The 18,817-nt window shown below is 35.6% G+C and overlaps 1 protein-coding gene across 1 annotated transcript in view; it reads right to left on the bottom strand.

Moving 5' to 3' along the window:
* Window positions 1-8,180: 8,180 nt before the first annotated feature.
* Window positions 8,181-18,817, bottom strand: part of LUZP2 (leucine zipper protein 2) — a 749,802-nt gene continuing 739,165 nt past the window's right edge. The window contains exons 11-12 of the mRNA XM_056802005.1: window positions 9,486-9,563; window positions 8,181-8,585 (exon numbers count right to left, since the gene is read on the bottom strand). Of these exons, the coding sequence (XP_056657983.1) occupies window positions 8,481-8,585; window positions 9,486-9,563 (183 nt within the window). The 3' untranslated portion in view covers window positions 8,181-8,480. The remainder of the gene's footprint in view (window positions 8,586-9,485; window positions 9,564-18,817) is intronic.

Consider the following 18,817-nt stretch of genomic DNA (forward strand, 5'->3'; position numbering starts at 1 on the left):
CTTGGTGGCTGAACTTAGTTCAGCTTGCTGAAGCTGAACTGGTGGGTCTCTCTGAACACTAGAATCTTGCTTGGGACAAATCTTGTGGTAAGTGGATTCTTTAGTCTTTACTGACTGATCTCTCTCTTAGGCCTTAAGCCTGGGCTGGCCTAGGCTGGCCTAGGTTGGTGTGGCCCCTTTCTCATTATTTCCTCTTACTCTCTCTCTCCCTTTCACTAATTCTTTAATTTGTATTAACTAAAATCTCCATAAAAACCCAGCTGACTTGGGTATATTTCATATTTGGGAATTTTTCCCTGGAGACCACTATATTTTTTATTTGAAACCATATTTACATGGTCACAATTTAAGGCAACCACTCTTTTATCTGTAACAGTTTATGACTCCACTATTTTAATTGTTATAGTTTATTTCATTAATTCCTTAATTTGTATTAATTAAAATCTCCATAAAAACCCAGCTGACTTGAGTATATTTCATATTGGGGAATTTTTCCCTGGTGACCACTTTATATTTGATCTAAAACAAGAGACTGTCTTTAAACCATATTTCTGCGGTCACAATTTAAGGCAACCACTATTTTAATCATTACAGCAGCCAACAAACATGAACAAGACTAAAATGTAATTGGGAAATATAAAACAAAATCAATAAAAATATAATATGTTATATAGTGTTGCTATGTGATTTCCTAAGTCGATATGCAGCCCATGGGAATTCTTATGTATAGCTTAGTGATCCTTGTTTCTAATAGAGTTTGACACCACTTTTTAAGAGGAAATAATTTAAACAAATTCTAATTACCTTCAATATGCCTTATAAGAATCAATTTGATTCTCACCTTCCAATATCAGAGGAGGACAAATTTTTATAGACATATTGGAATAGAAGCCCTTTTTAAATAAGATTTTTGTGAAAAAAGAGAATTTTGATGCATAGGTCTATGACCTCAGTTGATAAAAAAGTAAAAAATGACAAAGGACAGAACACAGGCGCCTAAGAATAATCATCTTCATGGTAGGGATGGTAAGATAGTAGATGGGAAAGAAATAAAAACCTGTTACAAACATGAATGACGAAGAACAGCATTCCTGCTTTGTCCATGTCCAAAAAATAGATTTCTTATTCCATAATGATGCCTTCATGTCTTTTAGAGGTATATAGCACATTTCATCATTTGGATTCTGTAGTCTCTTCTTTGGCTGTTCCTTTTTTAGACCAAGCTGGGGAAAAAAGTGGCTTCTCCCTCCACTAGATCCTCCTCTACTGTATAGCTTTGTACTTGTCCATTCTGATTGTGTGAGATCATTTCCCCCATCTCTTCCTTGTATCAACCCTGAGCATTTCACGCATCTTTCATTTCCATGATTTTAAGAATATGGAGACAAATCAGAACTACTCTCATTTAATTATGGTTTTTCATCTATGATCATGATTCAAAGGAGTGAATCTTAAAACTTCTCAGACTCTACCTTAGAACATTTGGCTAAGGCTATTCCCTTATTGTAACAAATGGAGGTACTTGATCAGGAATGTATTGGGAATTTTAACATTTACTCCACCCATACTTATCGACAGTGCCTTAGGGGAAGATAAAGTTGTAAACTCCTGATGGAACAATAAAAAAGTCCCTAACTCATACTTATAGTAAAGCTAGAACCTTAAGGTAGATCTCTTTTTAGATCTAATACAAAAGGGTGCTAAGTACCTATAACGGTTAAATTAATCACTAAAAGGTCAAGCAACTTACAAAGGACAAGCTTAGCAAGAGGTGTGAAGTTTTAGTCTACTCAGGGAAGGTGATAACAAAAGAAGATGTGAATTAAGAATGGACAGTCCTGTGGAAAACATCTACTGTGATTGGTAGATGTGAAATTTAGGGAAGGTGACATAAGAGAAATTTCTCTTTAAAAGGAGCTGTCTGAAATCAGTTCAGGGAATTTTTCATAGTCATGGAGTTTGAAGTTAGTTTGGAGGAGCTGGCTCTCTGAACTTAGTTCAGGAGTTGAGGATTGTGGTGAGTGATTAAAGACTTACTAGTCTCTCTTAAGGCTCAGACCTAAGCCATTTGGTCTAGGCCTTTCCTACTATTTTCTCTTACTCTCTACTCTCTCTCTTCCCTTAATTCCTTCATTTGTATTAATTAAAATCTCCATGAAACCCAGCTGACTTGGGTATTTTCATATTTGGGAATTTTTTCCCATGGCGACCACTTATTTTTCATAAAAATCAAGATGCTAAAATTATCTTTACAGTTTTGGCAATTCACAGTCAAGAAAACGCACATTTTTGCGGTCACAAAGGAGACTTGTGTGTCATCTCTCCATATTAGAAAGTAGAGAGTTTATCCTTGTATTTACTCCTTGGTAGTGGAGGCTGCTAAATCATGTATGATTCCGACTGAGGCTCTTTAGTGCTTGAATTCTCTTCCTTCCTTCCTTCCTTCCTTCCTTCCTTCCTTCCTTCCTTCCTTCCTTCCTTCCTTCCTTCCTTCCTTTCCCATTGTTGATCATTTCTTCTCCTTGACACTCTCATCTCTCTATGTATTTGTAACACTATTTCCTGGTTTTTTTTTTTTTACTCATATGACTGTTTTTCTCCTTTTCTGGACCTTTATCCTGGACCCTTTTCCCTTCTCTCTCTACTGTTTCATTAGCAAATCTGATCACCTAGCATTCAATGATCATCTCTATGCTGATGATTCTGAAATGTACTTATCAAGCCTTAACCTCCCCTGCTTTCCTCTCTTCTCAGATCTCAAAATGTCTACTAGACACATTGAATTGGATATCATGAAAGACACCCTAAATGCAAAATGCCCAAAACTTATGAATTCATTTTCTCCTCAAACACTTTACTATTTCCAACTTCCCTATTTCTTTCAAAGTCACTTTTTCTTCCACTATCTTAGGCTCACAATTTAGTAGTAATCTTTGACTCCTCATCCTCTTTAATTCCCCTTTTTTTCCAATATGACACCAAGTCCTGCCAATTTTACATTTGTCTTTTCTCTTAAATATTCCCTTCTCTCTTCTGACAATACCACCACCAGAGAGCATGGTCCTCATCACCTCAAATTTGTCTCTTTAATTAAATTGTTAGCTCTATGAGAACAGGGGTTGTCTTTACCTTTTTTTGTAGTTATTCTTCACGCTTAGCATGGAGTCAAGCAAATAGTATACATTTAAATGTTTATTGATTGGATTTTCAATGTATGGCTCTCTTAGCATATCAATCCATTGGAAAGAGGCCAGGGCAGGTGAATGCTGTAATTTGTGTTTTTCCTTCTTCTTTGGCACTTTCATTGACCTGAGTGTTTGGCACAGGTTGGGGGAGATGAGATGTCAGTCTGCTGGTTGAAGAGTGGGCACAGGCTTTCTGGGGCAGCCGGAGCTACTCCTCTGAAATAGCAACTCTCTGCAACTCTACCTGATCATTTACTACCTTAGTTATTGGGAAAATTTGTGGGAGGAAAAGATGTTGCTAGGGTTTTCTTTTTTAATTTTTGCAAACCATCACATGTTTTATTTTCTCCAGTCTTGTCAAAATGTAGTTCATCATCTCTTCTTAGGAGATATTTTCTCCCCCATTAGTTTCTTCAAGGCCCCTTTGACATCATTGTTCCTCTTCTGTCTGTTCCAGCTCTAAGCCTTGGCCTGATCAATTTTATGGGGAAAGATAATTATAAAACTATAAAAATGGCAATTCCCATTTAGCTATCCCTTTATAGCTTCAGGGCACAGTAGAAACAACAGAGAGTGAAGGGAGAATCTCTAAAATAAAAGTCATCAGACATAGGTTCTAATAGTGGTCCTGACTAAATTGCTCTGTGGCCTTGGCCAAGGCAATTTCTTTGAGCTAGATGGTCCCTTTTAGGTCTGATTTTCTATGATAGAAATGATCTTATCAGACCTTGCAACAACCTTGTGGGGTAATTAGGACAAACATTACTATTCTTCTTGTACACCTATGGAGTCTGGAGTGGGCATTTAAAAATATTCTTATGTGAACCACAAAGGAGAGTTGCTCCTTTGTGTGTATTGGAATGCCAACCTTCAATGCCACCCCCCTCAACAGGGCACAACCTGTAGCAATGGCTTCCCTTTCAGTCTTTCTACATCCTTCATGCCCACGCAGGGCAAGACATTCTTCTAACATGAGACAATTTAATTATAAATAGAAAAATAAAACCCACAAAAAATTCCCCCTAGATAGAAAACTTTGCCCCAACACCAAAGCTACGTCTAGTGTAGTAACAATTTGAGTTTGAAGAGGAGCTAGAAAATACGCATTAGAGATTTAATCCCCGTTTCTTATTAGTTGTAAGTTCTCAAGTCAATTCTATTATATATACACTCTGAATCTCAGGTCCCTAATCTCTAAAATATGAAATCAGGGCCATTCCTACTGTTTGACGTAGGTCCTAAAAATACAAAGATACAGAAAATCAAATTCTATAGAAATATCAATTATTCATCAGTATTATTTTCTGGGCATACATTGCTTATAGCCGCTTACACTTAAAGTGGGGGACCCAGAATGGCCAGGGTTTAAATATACTTTACCCTGAATGTGCTTGAGAGGTATGATTAACCTTTACTCCTCTCCCCAGACCTTCAATCATGACTTTAGTGAGGTCAAGGTCTCTGTTTCCAGGCCTTGTTCAGAGACTTTTGACTCCCTAAGAGAGAGGCATTTCTCCTCCACTTCTCTTTCCTTTTAGAGACTTGGGTCACAGCTCTTTCAGCCTGAGTTCCAACAGAGGGTCCCAGGAATCCTTCCCAGCTCCCAGTTAGGCTTCAGGACATAGTCAGCCTGCCTATCTATCTATGGTTATTCTAAGCATGGGATCCAGCCCTTATATCTGGTGTCCTTCTAGGGATAAATATGTAATTTTAGAACTAGAAAATAATTTGATCTCTCATTTCTCAGGGTTTCAATGCAAGAGTTCCTTACCTGTAATTTTGTCATGGACCCCTCTTTGCCTTTCTGGTGATACTTATGAACCCCTACTCAAAATAATATTTTAATATATAAAATAAAATGAGGCAGATTACAAAGGAAAATAATTGGCATGAAATAGTTATGAAATTAGTTTTCAAAATATTTGGAGATGCCAGGGGGCCACAAATCCCTGTTTGAGTAGATGCAAGCTCATTGTGAGTCATCTGTGTGATACAGCATGTACTAAAGTTGATGCAATCTTAGGCTGAATGAAGCATGTCATTGCGTCGAGGACCATAAAGGTGTTAGTCCTGCTCTACTCTGCCCTGGTCCAATTACATTTAGAATAGTATTGTGAAATTCAAATACAATCTTTGGCTTTTAATTTACATATAAGGATTCCTGTAGACTGCCTAGTCACTTAGTTATAAAATGTAATGTTATCTTTTGTTTTTGCTTTTGTTTTGATAAATATTTCCCAATGACATTTTAGTCTGGCTCAGGCAGCAGTTTGGTATGTTGTGGGTCAAATGTGTCCTGCGTTCAGTGTGTCTGACACTTGTGAACTGGAGCACTTTGTTGAATTTTCAATTGTACATTTTAAGAAAGACATAAATAAGCATCCCACAAGAACGCAATATTGAGTTCATTTGATGGAAGGGAATTGGAATGATCCCTGTAATATATCACTATAGATAAAGATACAAGCTAACCAACTCCCAAAGAGTCATACTGAAACTAAATTGTCCATTTGGGCCTCTTCCCATTGATGAAATTGATCAATTATTAGTTTCTCCTTTATTTTGTATATGTAGCCACTATTAAGTGAGAGATCAAGAGTTTGACAAATTTAATTCCTTTTCTTTTTCCCTTCCCCCTTTCCTTTTCCCTCTCCTTTTCTGTTCCCTTTCCTCTTCCCCTCCACCCCACTTTTTAATTTGCTCTATTTTTTACAAAAATGCCAAAGCTATGAGTGATCTCAAGGGTGAACTACTCTAATTCCCATCTGAGCAGAAATCCTTTTGTATCATATCCCATATTCCATCTAGCATTGAAGTGCTATGATTCAAAATTATTTTTTTATTATTCCTCCTCTTTTCCTCCCTCTTCTTCCTCCTATTTCTTCTTATTCTTATTCATCTTTCCCTTCTTCTCCTTCCTATTTTTGACCTACAATTGATTTCATGTGTCAAATCACTTCCAGATGAGGAAGCTTTCTCTACCAATGTTATTCCACAACAACTTTGCAAATATTATCATTGATACATAGAAAACTGCCTAGAGTAAGAGAGTGAATTGGACTTGTGTCTTCCTGATAGCAATTGAATAATTGATTAGAAAACATTTTATATATTTTTTAAGATTTGTAAAGCATTTTACCAAAATCATCCCATTTTATACTTATAACAACTCTGGAAAGTAAGTTCTTCTTTTTATTCTCAATTTATTATTATTATTATTATTATTCTCAAATTTGAGATGAAATAACTGAGGCAGACAGATGTCAACTAACTTTCCCAGAATAACAGAGATAGTAATTTTCTGAGGCGGGAAGTGAACTACTGTGCTATCAAGCTGCTTCCCATTTTTAATTGAATAACCAAATTAGAAGAGTTTCAGATACTCACACAAACACCCCACACACACATACACACATACACATACACATCATGTCTACACCATGCCAATAGACTTCATCAGGTCAATCAAAATGTCATCCATAATCTACGTTTTTTTTTTCCTTTTTGGCTACATATGTAAAAATATATTTTCTAAGACTTGACATACTCTAGATCAACCTCTGGAATTATTCAATTAGAGCCAGAGGAAAATTAGCAATAAATGCCTAGACCAGATAGGAGAGGGGATCTAATATCATAGATCTCATTCTCTCCATGACTTCATAGCTTGGTTCACACAGTGGTTCAATGACTTGATCTCATAGAATATATTAGAACTAGATTTTAAATATATCATCCTGACTCCAAGCCCAGGACTGTATTCTCTAAGCCACACTACCTTGTATTTGTTGGTTGTTCTTCCTGTTTGAAGAGGACAAACCTCTCATATTTTGCTGCTGTTCCATTATTTCAGTTGTATCTGACTCTTTTGACTCCATTTAGGGTTTTCTTGGGAAAGACACTGGAATGATTTGTCATTTCCTTCTCAAGCTCATTTTGCAGATGAGGAAGCTGAGAGAAACAGAATTAAGTGACTTGTCATGGGTAGCATAGCTAGTGTCTGAAGGCAGATTTGAACTTCAGATCAGTCCCGTGTTTGATGGAGATATGTATTTGCTGGAAGTGAGAAGTTACCAGTTGTTAAAATGGTCATAAAAACAATGATCATGGGAAAGCTTAAAATGGAGCTCACACTTAACTGTACTATTGGAGAAAGTATGCTGGAGATAAAACTTAGTGATCTAACGAACAAAGAAAGATCTTTTGCTTTGTCTCATTCCAAATTTCATATTGCACCCCAAACCCTATGAAGGTAATTAATTTTCTCTGAAAATTTAGTCCTCAATAATATTCCATGGCATCCATATACTATATCTTGTATCTTCATCAGACATTCCCTAGACCTGTGTTGGCAAACCAAGGGCACATATGCCCAAAAGGGCACGCAGAGTCCTCTATGTGGACACACTTGTCATCACCTGCCAGAGTTTGCTAGTAGAAAGCCAAAGGGACTAATGGCAGAGCTGTTCCCCTCCCCCTCTCCATGCATCTAAGGACATTCCTCACTTTAACCACCCCTCTGCCCAGCAGCCCAATGTGCACATTTCCTCTCTCCCCTGTCTAGAGCTAGGCAGGCATTGGGGTGTAGGGCATGGCATTTGGCCTCTGGGGGAATGAGGTAGAAGTAGGGCCTGGGACTCCATCTCTAAAAGGTTCACTATCACTGCCCTAGTTGATTAATACTCACTTGTTTCCTGTTCTTTGTTGACTCAAAACATTCTGGTGTAAATATTTGTATCACCTAGATGTTGTGGCCTTTCCTATTATGCTCACCTAAAACTCCATCCCATTAGAGTGCTTAATCAAGATGGCAGACATGGAAGCCCTGGACTTTGCTCTGTAGATAGAAAGATATAGACTGCATCTGCTAGGCTGGTACTAATGCTGGTACTAATGAAGAGAGTGTTCTTTATTTTCATGATGCCATCAAAGGCTGTCCCAGGAAAGTATAAATATGAAAAAGAATCAGGCAACAAAACAAACTTTAAAATGGTGTTAGTGTACAAAACTGACTATTTTATAATAAGCAAGTTACTGATCCAGACAGCATAATGTCTTAAAAAACTGGACTCAATTACAAAAGCATTTCTGTGAATATCGATTTCAAATAGATTATTGCTAAAGGATAATAAATGGCATGTTGGATTTTGGAAATTCTGTCAGCTACTTTACAAACATACAGAAAATAGTGGAAAAGATGCATGCTCTAGAAACTTAGTACTCTTGTCATGCCTTTGGACTAAAAATAATGTGAAGACACTAGCAAATGGCATTTGCAACACAGCTTCCGGAAGCCTACAGTGTCTTTTCTTCTGTATTTATGATGCCTTTGGAAGTCTTCTGGTTTTCCTCATCTGATTTTGGGGCCTCCAGCTTAGTCTGAGGAGAAGTATGCAGCTTCTGTCAAGCAACACAGAAGGGAGAATTAGTCGTTTGAAATAAATACCATTTCAAAAGCAAACATATTGGTGATGACTAAAATTTGGCATGAAAAATGCATTGGCCACCCAGGAATGCAGCATATACACTACATGGATAAGCAATATTTGATTACAAATCAGCTTCTAAAGCTTGTGTAGTGCCGCTTGTAATACAAACCACACAAAGAATCTGTCCATGTAAAGAAGGTTCTTTCCAGAACTCTTCTGACTATAATTTAAATCAAATAAAATAGCTCAGGTCCGTGTGCAATGATGGGGCAGTGAACACTATTGTATGATTCCAAATGTCCCCGGTCCTTCGAAGACTGCTGCACACCCCCCTTTCATTAGAACCTAAACTGCTTAGGGTCAGAATTGTTTGGTCTTGTTCACACTAACGTGGATCCTCCTGCTTGTACAGAGTAGTCCCTTAAGAGACATTTTCTGAAATGGAATGGTGACAGGCATCATGATTATCTCAGTCTTAGGTGATATCTGTGAGTTCTCTAAATTGACAAAAAAAATATACATTTTTTTATTCCCAGGGCCTGGCACAAAGTAGTTGTGAAAGAATATTTGTTGATTAAATACTTTTTAACTGAAATCAATTTAGTTAAATGGTTGATAAGGGTAATGACTTTTTGATAAAACTATTCAGGAGTTGAGCCCATCCCATTTGCTTCCATTCAGGATAGCATACTTTAAAAAAAAAAAAGAGGGGGGAAATTAGCACTTAGGTAACCCCAAAGTTGCTGAAAATTAGACTAAAGAGTTATCAAATACCTATGCTTGAGTGTCAGGATAAATACAGAAGGAAAGAGCAGAACCAAGCCATTTGAGATACAGAAATGTTTTCAATTCTGCTTAAAGACAAGAATACCTGCAAGACGGGATCCAGTTCTGTGGTCTTGTTGTTCACGTTAGTAGAGTTGTGATTCAGGGCACAGATCTTGCCGCCCTATAAATATAACCATTGAAAATATGTCATGAGAGTCATCAGAAGAGAGCAGGGGTGAAGGAATGAACTCCCTGAGCTGTTCAGATGCTGAGAAAGTTCCAGTACCTTGCCTTTCCTGGAAAGGGCAAACCGCCATCACAAACAGCACAGATAATCACTAATGGGAACAATGGACTAGGACAAAGACATTATTTAAATATTTCAATATTGATCATGATATTGAGCTGCTGCAAAAGAGGGCAGTGCAAGGAGAAAGGTCCTTCTCAGAATGAGAACAGTAATTCTAAGTAAGGAATAACAAACAGAAGCATGGAAACCCTGGGGTGTTTGTCCTATAGTCCCAGAGAATGGAATAGCACAGTGTATTCTCCACTATCAGATCTCTCTCTTCTCCCTCCTCCTTCTTTTCCCTTCACATTCCTTCCCTTCTTTACACATAGTATATATTATATATACATAAATGTACACACCAATAACTGTAGTATATAAAGAACACAGAGCTTCTGTCCATATAAAACTACATATGCTATGTTCTTTTCCATTAATTTGTGTATATACTATATATTTATATAATCTCATATTCTGTCTTCTTTCTCCCATTCTATGTGTATATTTAATATATATTATTGATACCTTATATATTATGTTGTCTCCATAGTATATTATATATTATTGATATGTTACATATTATGTTGTCTCCATAGTATATATTATTGATATGTTATGTTTTATGTTGCCTCCATAGTATATTACATATAATACCCCTTCATTCTCTCTTATTATATTAATATACATATATACATATGGAGACCAAGAAGGTAAGAAAATATATATTTATATATACATATATATTTATCTGCTTTTACCATTATGGATCATAGGATCATGACCAAAATTTTCAAAGGACCCTAGAGATCATCTTATTCAACTTCTTCATTTTACAGAGGAAGAAATTGACCCTTAGAGAGTAGGATTAAGTGTCTTGACCATGGTGGTACTTATATGTGTAAGTATATACAACAGCCAAAAGCCCAATGTGATGATCTATGGAATGCAAACTAGTAATAGATTTAAAAAATCATTGACTACTTTATAAAAATTTCTTTCTTCTTTGTGAAAGTAGGAACTTTGAAAACTAAGCCGCCACCATCATTAGGTAATCAGGGCAAATAAGTTTTATTTATTAAACATCATTACTCACAGTAATGAAATAATTTGCAACCCAAGAAATCATTCAAAATGAGATTTAAACACTTTTCACCCATTTTCTGTATCATACCCTTTAGAACAAAAAAAATCCCATCTAAGATATTATAATACCCTACATGCAGATGAAATTTAGGTTTCCTGCTTTCCCCTCCTTCCTCCTTTGTCCTGATCATTCTGTCAATTACTATCAAGAGAAGAATTTGAGTCCATTAGGCAACTGTTTGAACTGGAGCAATTCATTTTTCTGGGTTATTTCCCTATTGTTAACATGATGGGGTTAGGCCAGGGGACATCTAAGATTCCATCAACTTTAAAATCCCATGACTAAACAATGTGATGAGATCCAGAAGCAGAGTAGTGAAAAGTTCTGAGCCTATTGTCTAACTAGACAAAAATATATGTAGGTAAGATGGATAAATAGAGAAATAGATGGATAGCAAGATAGCAAGATAGATGGATAGATATATAGAGAGAGAAATGGAGAGAGAGAGAGAGAGAGAGAGAGAGAGAGAAATGGAGAGAGAGGGTTACATATATATATATATATGTATATATATAAACACACACACACACACACACACACACACATTAAATAAAACTTCCAGGCATGCATGACCATTTCAAACTACTTGATGGACTCCTTGAACCCCCACACATAGGAAAAAAAGGCCCTGTATTTTACACAGCTGCAAGTTCATTGATCAGCCACAATTACAAAAATGCTTTCCTTTTGGTAGACCCAATCTATTTCTTCTTTTCTTTTTATCCTTAGTAAAGAAACACACATATTCATCTATCCACACAACCACAGATACTCACACACACACACACACACACACACACAAACAAGTAAAATAAGCTCTCCACAATGGCTATTTTCATTAGTCTATAGATGAATTAGAAGATAAAAATCTCTTCATTATTACAATACTTTGCTTCCTTACAGTTTCTTGTAGGGATTTGCCTGTAAGTTTCTTTTGTATTTATCAGTAGCAGTCTAAGTAAAACAAGTGAGTTGGATTAAATGATGGTTAATGATGTTTACTGTCCCTTTGGGCATGATCCTTAAACTAGCTCTTCTGGGCTCTCACATTTTCTGCTTTGTCCTTTAATCTCTTTCATAGTTTGCCCTTTGCTATACTTCTATCACATCGCTGCCCCTAGAATAAATGCCTTAAGCATAGTAGTTTCTGACTGTTATTTAATGTGAATTGAGCTGAAAAACCATCTTGTTAATTAAATTTCAATATTAATAAAGAAAAAAAAGTGAAGCCCCCAAATAGCCTCCTTCCTCTTACCATGCAGCAGGATAAAATCCTTAAAACTACTTTTCTCTTTCAGGAAGAGGTTTAATGAGATAGCATTCAAAAAGGCCTTTGAGTGTCTAGGAAGGCAATGCTAGATAAGGCCAAAGTAATTATAACTTGTAAGCATCTTGTCTTAATAAGCATCTTATCAACCTTGTAGCCATTGTTGGAGCAAAGTTCTCCTTTGTATGAAAACAATGGACCTGTGAAATTTGTATTCTTTATTACATACTTTCTAAAGTCCCTGATGGGAGAATATTCCTGCATTCTTAGGAAGACTCAGTGAAAAAGATGACCCTTGAAAATGTCCTAGGAGATTGTGGGAGCTGAGGCGGGGCTACTCCCCCAGAGACACTGGGCAGAGAGAGAAGCTCTGCTTTATCACTGTGAGTCTTCTGGACAGATTTGCTTCTCTGGACAATTTACTCCTGATCTACTGGGGTGGGGACCAAGCCCAGACAGAATTCATTTGCTGATTTTGTTTGTAGGGATCAAGGGGGAAGCTTAGGCACATCAGAACTGCTCTGACTGCTAAAAGATCTAAGTGATTGCTGGCTTCACTCCTCATCCAAATGGAAACAGAGCATTGTAGCTAGTGTGACAGAACAGAATGACTAACTCAGCTATTTTCTCAAATATCACAACAGGCTAATCTAGACATCAGAAGGGACATCACAGCTATTTAGAAAGTAGCCTTACCTGCCCTCTTTGGTCCTTATTTTCAGTGGATCCCCCCCATGTGAAGTAAGAGGAAGGAACCATTCACTCCCTATTCTATTCACAAGTGTATTCACTTGTATTGTATTCACAAGGGACCCATTCTTCCTACTTCACTAAAAGGTTATTTAAATGATTAAAAAATATGTGAACTAACTCTCTGGCATATTGGCACCTTCCACATTATTGACAACTCTACATAATGAGAAGCAGAAAATATGGCCACTTAGAAAGATGTAGAAATAATAGCAATTCAATAACCACAACTAGTGGAAGAGAGGGAGGGAACCATAGTAAGAACAGGAAGGAGAGAAAGGTAGGGATAGAAATCTTTCTTTTGCCTCTTTCTAATCAACAATTTTATTACTTAGGTCAAAGAAAATATCTCTCATTTCTTTAGTGCTGGGAACTCCTTTAATTGTTAAAACTTATGGAGTTATCTAAGGTGCACAAAGATGAAGTGGTTTGCCCACAGAAACAGAAAATACATCTTCTTCACTTTCATTCCTATGAGATCACTTCTCAAAAGCTTTCCACATTTTCATCCATAAGTGGGATTATTTAGCATTTCCTCAAAACATCCTCATTTCCACTTTTTTGTCTTCATTTACCTTATTCTTGTGACTAAAAATGTTCTTCCTCAGTTCCCTAGGTTATTTGTCATTGGCCACTCAGACTAGATAAATTCTGACAGAATCATCATCCAGTTAGAGGAAGGATGATGAATTTTTTTCACTCTCAAGATGCATGGATACCATTGGCTAAACAATAGTAGCTGTCATCTTTTGCATTACTGAAAACACTGTGGCTCCCATTGATGTAAACGTGGATGCCTAAAGCACTGACATAAAATGTTGGGCTACTCTGTCAACTTGGGTATATTGTGTGTGTGTGTGTGTGTGTGTGTGTGTGACTAATAGTATCAAAAATCTTGTTTTCCTTGTGACAAGATTTTACTAGAGTTCCTCAAGATTAAAGGTCTCCACTAATTGTTATGGGAAGAAAATTTTGGGAAGAAAGTTCATGAGCATTTCTCCTTAGTTTTGTTTGTTATTTTGGCTATTATGAAGAAAAACAAGTTTTTGATTTTTTCCCCTGGTTTCAGGATATTAGATATGTCTGCTGCACAACAATAGTCATAACAAATTTACTACCAAAAGGGTTTACAGAAACCAAAGAAAACCTGGAGGAAAGGGGGATGATATCTGGACCATAGCCAGGTTTCTTGAGTTTTGCTTAATTATATTAGGAAACAATTCAGTTAACATATTTGTTAAGCTGTTAAAAAGAACTTCCTCTCATTTCAGATACTATTTCCTCATTCTGATAGGAATGAGGTCAGAGGATTACAGATTCAGAGCCCAGGGTAATCCTCCAGTTTCTTCAAGACTACAACTTTAGCACAAGCTCTCTCAGCTTTTAACAGGAAAGATTAAAACAATTACAAATTTCAAACAGGAATATCTAGAAGCTATTTAAGCATGGAAGTTAGGTGGGGCACTGGATAAAGGCATTGACTGGGAGTAAAGAAGATCTATATAGGTCTTCACAACTTGAAATCTAGCCTCAGGCATATGTTAGGTGTGTGACTTTGAGTAAATCATTTAATCTCTGTCTGTCTCAGTTTCCTCATCTGCAAAAAAGGGATAATAATATCACCTACCTCCCAGGGTTGTTGTGTAAATAAAATAATATCTTTTAACTACCTGGACATAAATTAAACTTATATATAATTGCCCATTATGATGGCAATAATCGTGGTGAGTAAGGAGAATAATGTCCAACTTCCTTTTACAAATGGAGAAATTTGGACTTCTTGAAGTTGAATGACTTGGCCAAGGTCATACAGGTGGTAAGCAGTGGAAGGAGTATTTGAACTTGGGTCTTTCTTTTACTTCAAGTGTCAAAGTCTGTTTATTTTACCCCATTCCCTTCTTTGAGTACTCATCAAGTAATAGACCATAGATCTGTAATCTGAGGGTCAATCTATACAAGACTGCAGACACTGATTACACAACAGTTGAACAGAGGTTATAATTATTACTTTGGTTGTGGAAACTTAGACTAATGGCTTACTAAACAGAGAATGGATTGCTATGATGAGTGGCACTGAGACAAGGACTCCCAGTGATAAATACAGGATCTTTTGAAGTATTTAAAAGAATCACAAAAGGAGAAGTTCATAATCATCAAGGTGAAAGGAAACTTCAGTGGCTAGCTAGGTCATATTATATCAGACTAAGAAGTGCTTCCAATAATATAGAAGAAATGAATATTTAGGCTTAATTAGATTTTAATGAGGGAGAATTGACTTCCAAGAGAGCCAATTACACTTATGGAAATCTTAAGCTGTAATGAATTTTTTACTTATCTTAAAACAATTATTGCTTGTTATTATCCTTAAATCTTTTTTTTTTCATACTAAACATTCCTAAGTTCTCCCATAGTTTTTAAGCTAGTATGATATCGAAAAAATTTAGAAACATTCTGTCTGCATTTGTATCTAGAAATTTTTCTGTTTATTAACATCTTACCTGACATGTGATGCTCAGAACTCAACATAAAATCCTGAAATAATCTAACAAGGAAAAAGTACAGTGAGATGACCATATTTCAAATTTTGGATATTTTATGTCTCCTAAGGAATTCTAATTTCATATTATCTTGTTTGTAATTGTGCGAGGGAAGTCAAATCAAATGAGAGTACATTTAATTTCAAAACTTAAAGAATAACATAAATGCTACTTAATTTTCACTTCTATTATTGCTATTCTTTGTTTTTATAATAAAAATCATCAAAGGGAAGCATGACCTTAAAATAGGTAAGTATTATGGCAATAAAGAATGATAACTGGTTGGTAGCCCTCATGAGCTACCTCATAGCCACCTAATGATAAGCAAATTCAAGGAAATCCAAGGGAGTTCAAAAGCATGTCATGATATCACAAGGGGGGGAGGGACTTATAGGAGAACAAGAATATAGGAAGTGTATAATGAGAGGATAGATATTATGTCCAGATCAATAAGATGATATAAAAAGATATAAAAAATCTATATTTTTGACCCATGATGAACTTGTTATTCATTATGATCTCCAGATCTTTTTCAGCTAAATATTTGTCTAATCACACTTTTTTATATAATATTTGTGAAATTCATTTCATTTTGAACATGACTTGAATTTTTCACAATTAATTTTAACCTTTTTCACTTTGCCCCACTGTCCCAGAATACAGGTTAGTATCTTTCTGCATTTTGACCTCCATACAATGTGTTTGATAGTCTTTTTTCAGATGTATCATCTGCAAATGTAAAATATGCCATCTATGCCTTTATCTAAGCCATTTAAAAAAATCCTGTTTAAGAAACAAAGGGTTAGATCTCCTGGTGACTGCTAGGAGCTTCATTCTTTGTTGATATTAAATCATTACTGACTTCTTTTTTGATCTAGCCAGTTTACCAGCTCTGAAACTACTTGACTCTGTTGTCTATTTTTTCTCACATTTTGATAATAATCATGAAAAGCTTTTGGAAATTTGCAAAAACATCAAAACAACCCAAAATATCTAAACTAACAGTATCAATTACCAACTCTTGTCATGAAAAGCATATAAACTATCAGAAATGGAAATGACTTGACTTGACATGTGCTGTTCTAAATCACTGTTTCCTTTTCTAGATGTTTGTGACTAACCCTTTTAATAATATGTCTTTAAAATGTGCCAGCATTAAGACCACATTAGTGATTGGGTCAATGGAGACATGACTAGGAATGTAGACTCTGTAAACAATCACCCTAGAGCAATTAACAATAATATGGAAATAGGTCTTGATCAATGACACACGTAAAACCCAGGGGAATTGAGCTTCGGCTGGGGGTGGGGGGGGGGGGAAGAACATGAATCATGTAACCATGGAAAAATATTCTAAATTAATTAATTAAATGAAAATTTTCAATCCAAAAAAATAAATAAAGAGATGATGAAGATCACATTAGTGGAGAATTTACCTACTCTCTTACTTAAAAATGTGACATTGGTGGAAAGCTGGAAATTGAGTCAGAAGGTACTGAATTCAAATTTAGTCACAGATATTTGTTGGTTGCATAAACCTGAGTGAGTCATTACCACAGTTTGCCTTTATTGCTTTAAAAAACAACCACAAACACCTACATAACACTGTTACTGTAAGAAGTAAAGTGTTTAGAAAAGAGTCTTGTACATAGAAGGTATTATATGAATGTCTATATCCTTTTCCTTTTATTTAACTATTAGGACAATAATTTTCTTCTGCATTCCTATGATATATTTATTCGTTACTTCAAACATTACTTATTGTTTTTGCACAAGTTTTTTTTCTATTCTAGCATATACTTCAAATGATAAACATTTATTAAGAGCCTACTAAGTGCCAGGCATGGTGCTAAGTGCTGATGATACAAAAAGGGGCAAAAAAAAAATAGTCATTCTGATCAATGAGCTGAAACCTAATCTACTCTTTGCATCTAGGTGCTCAAAGGTAGCTAGAATTCTTTCTCCTTATTGTGCTAAATCTGTAGGAAAGCGAATCTTTTCTATTCCATTTTATTCTCTATTTGTCAGGCTAGTGAACATAACTTTCCTTAATAAAAAAGACAGAAGCGAACTGAAATGAAGACAGTCTCACCCTTTTCATTATCTCTTATCAGCACCAGCCTATTTATACAAACATGTGTTTATATTGTGCTATCACATTTTAGGAGAAGCATTGATAAATCAAGAATATTCTCAGCAGAGGGCCATTAGACTGGCAAGATGATCTATAAAAGACAAATAGATATGCTAGACTTGGAGAAAGCAAAAGTTTTGAGGAAAGTGATATATTTTCAAATATTTGAAATGTCGATGAGGACAAAATGAGCTTATTCCCTCTTGCTACATCCATTAGTCAGAATAATGATGAAAAGAAACAGTGAGGAGGCTGATTAGAGTTTAATATGACAAATATTTAGAATTATGTGTAAATAAGAAAGACTGCCTTGTGAGTTTGGACTTCCTTGTCATTGGAGGTATTCAAGTTAACCAGATAAAAGGTAGTGAAAAGGTAAATTGTTGGGGAAGGAAGGAAGGAAGGAAGGAAGGAAGGAAGGGGAAAAAATATTAAGTAACTATGGGCTAAGGCTATGCACCATGCTAAATGCTTTACAAATATTATCTTGTTGGATCCTCATAACAACACTGAGAAGAAAGTGCTATTATTACTCTTATTTTACAGTTGAAAAACCTAAGGTTAACATTTTCTCAGGGTCACATAGCTAGAAAGTGTCTGTCTATATTTAAACTGCAGTCTTCTGATTCCAAATCCTGAGCACTATGCTCTATGCCAACCAAATGGATCAATATAGAATAGGTGTTAGGATGAGAAGATATCAAATATCCTTCAAATTAAAAAAATTCTTATATCTAAAGTTATATAAAAATAGGTTAACTTCAAAAAATCCACTACATTTCATAGACAGGGAAAAAAATTCAAAGTCTAGAACAAAGGAAGTTTGATGAAAAAAAAAAATTGGTCATAGATGGACAATGAATAGAAGAATTTGCATCATTTGCAATAAATATCCTCAATGAATAATTTTTGTGATTTTTTTTTCTCCTTGAGTTGAAAGAAGTGATTCAATATTATGGTTGAACTTATTGATCAAATTTAATTGAGTGAGTGAATGCTGTAAATGAAAGGTTCTAAATTGGGCCTAGGAACCATTTCCCTCAGACAGGATCCAAATGAGAATAATTTAAATTTTTATATATATTTTTTCTATCAGCAGACACACTTTCAAATTCAAAATACAAAATTCAAAATTTAAAATTCAAAATTCTCATTTCTTAGCAATTAAAAAACCCCCAATTCTTCAGTTTGCACATGTATTTTTTTCCAGGATTCTTTATTAGCTATCAACATATTACTCTTAAGAAAGACAAAACATTCATGATAATGATGGCACAGACAACAGAACCAACAGAAGGCTGCATGTACCTTCCT

This window comes from Monodelphis domestica, chromosome 6 (assembly GCF_027887165.1).
Source record: "Monodelphis domestica isolate mMonDom1 chromosome 6, mMonDom1.pri, whole genome shotgun sequence".
Lineage (NCBI taxonomy): Eukaryota > Metazoa > Chordata > Mammalia > Didelphimorphia > Didelphidae > Monodelphis > Monodelphis domestica.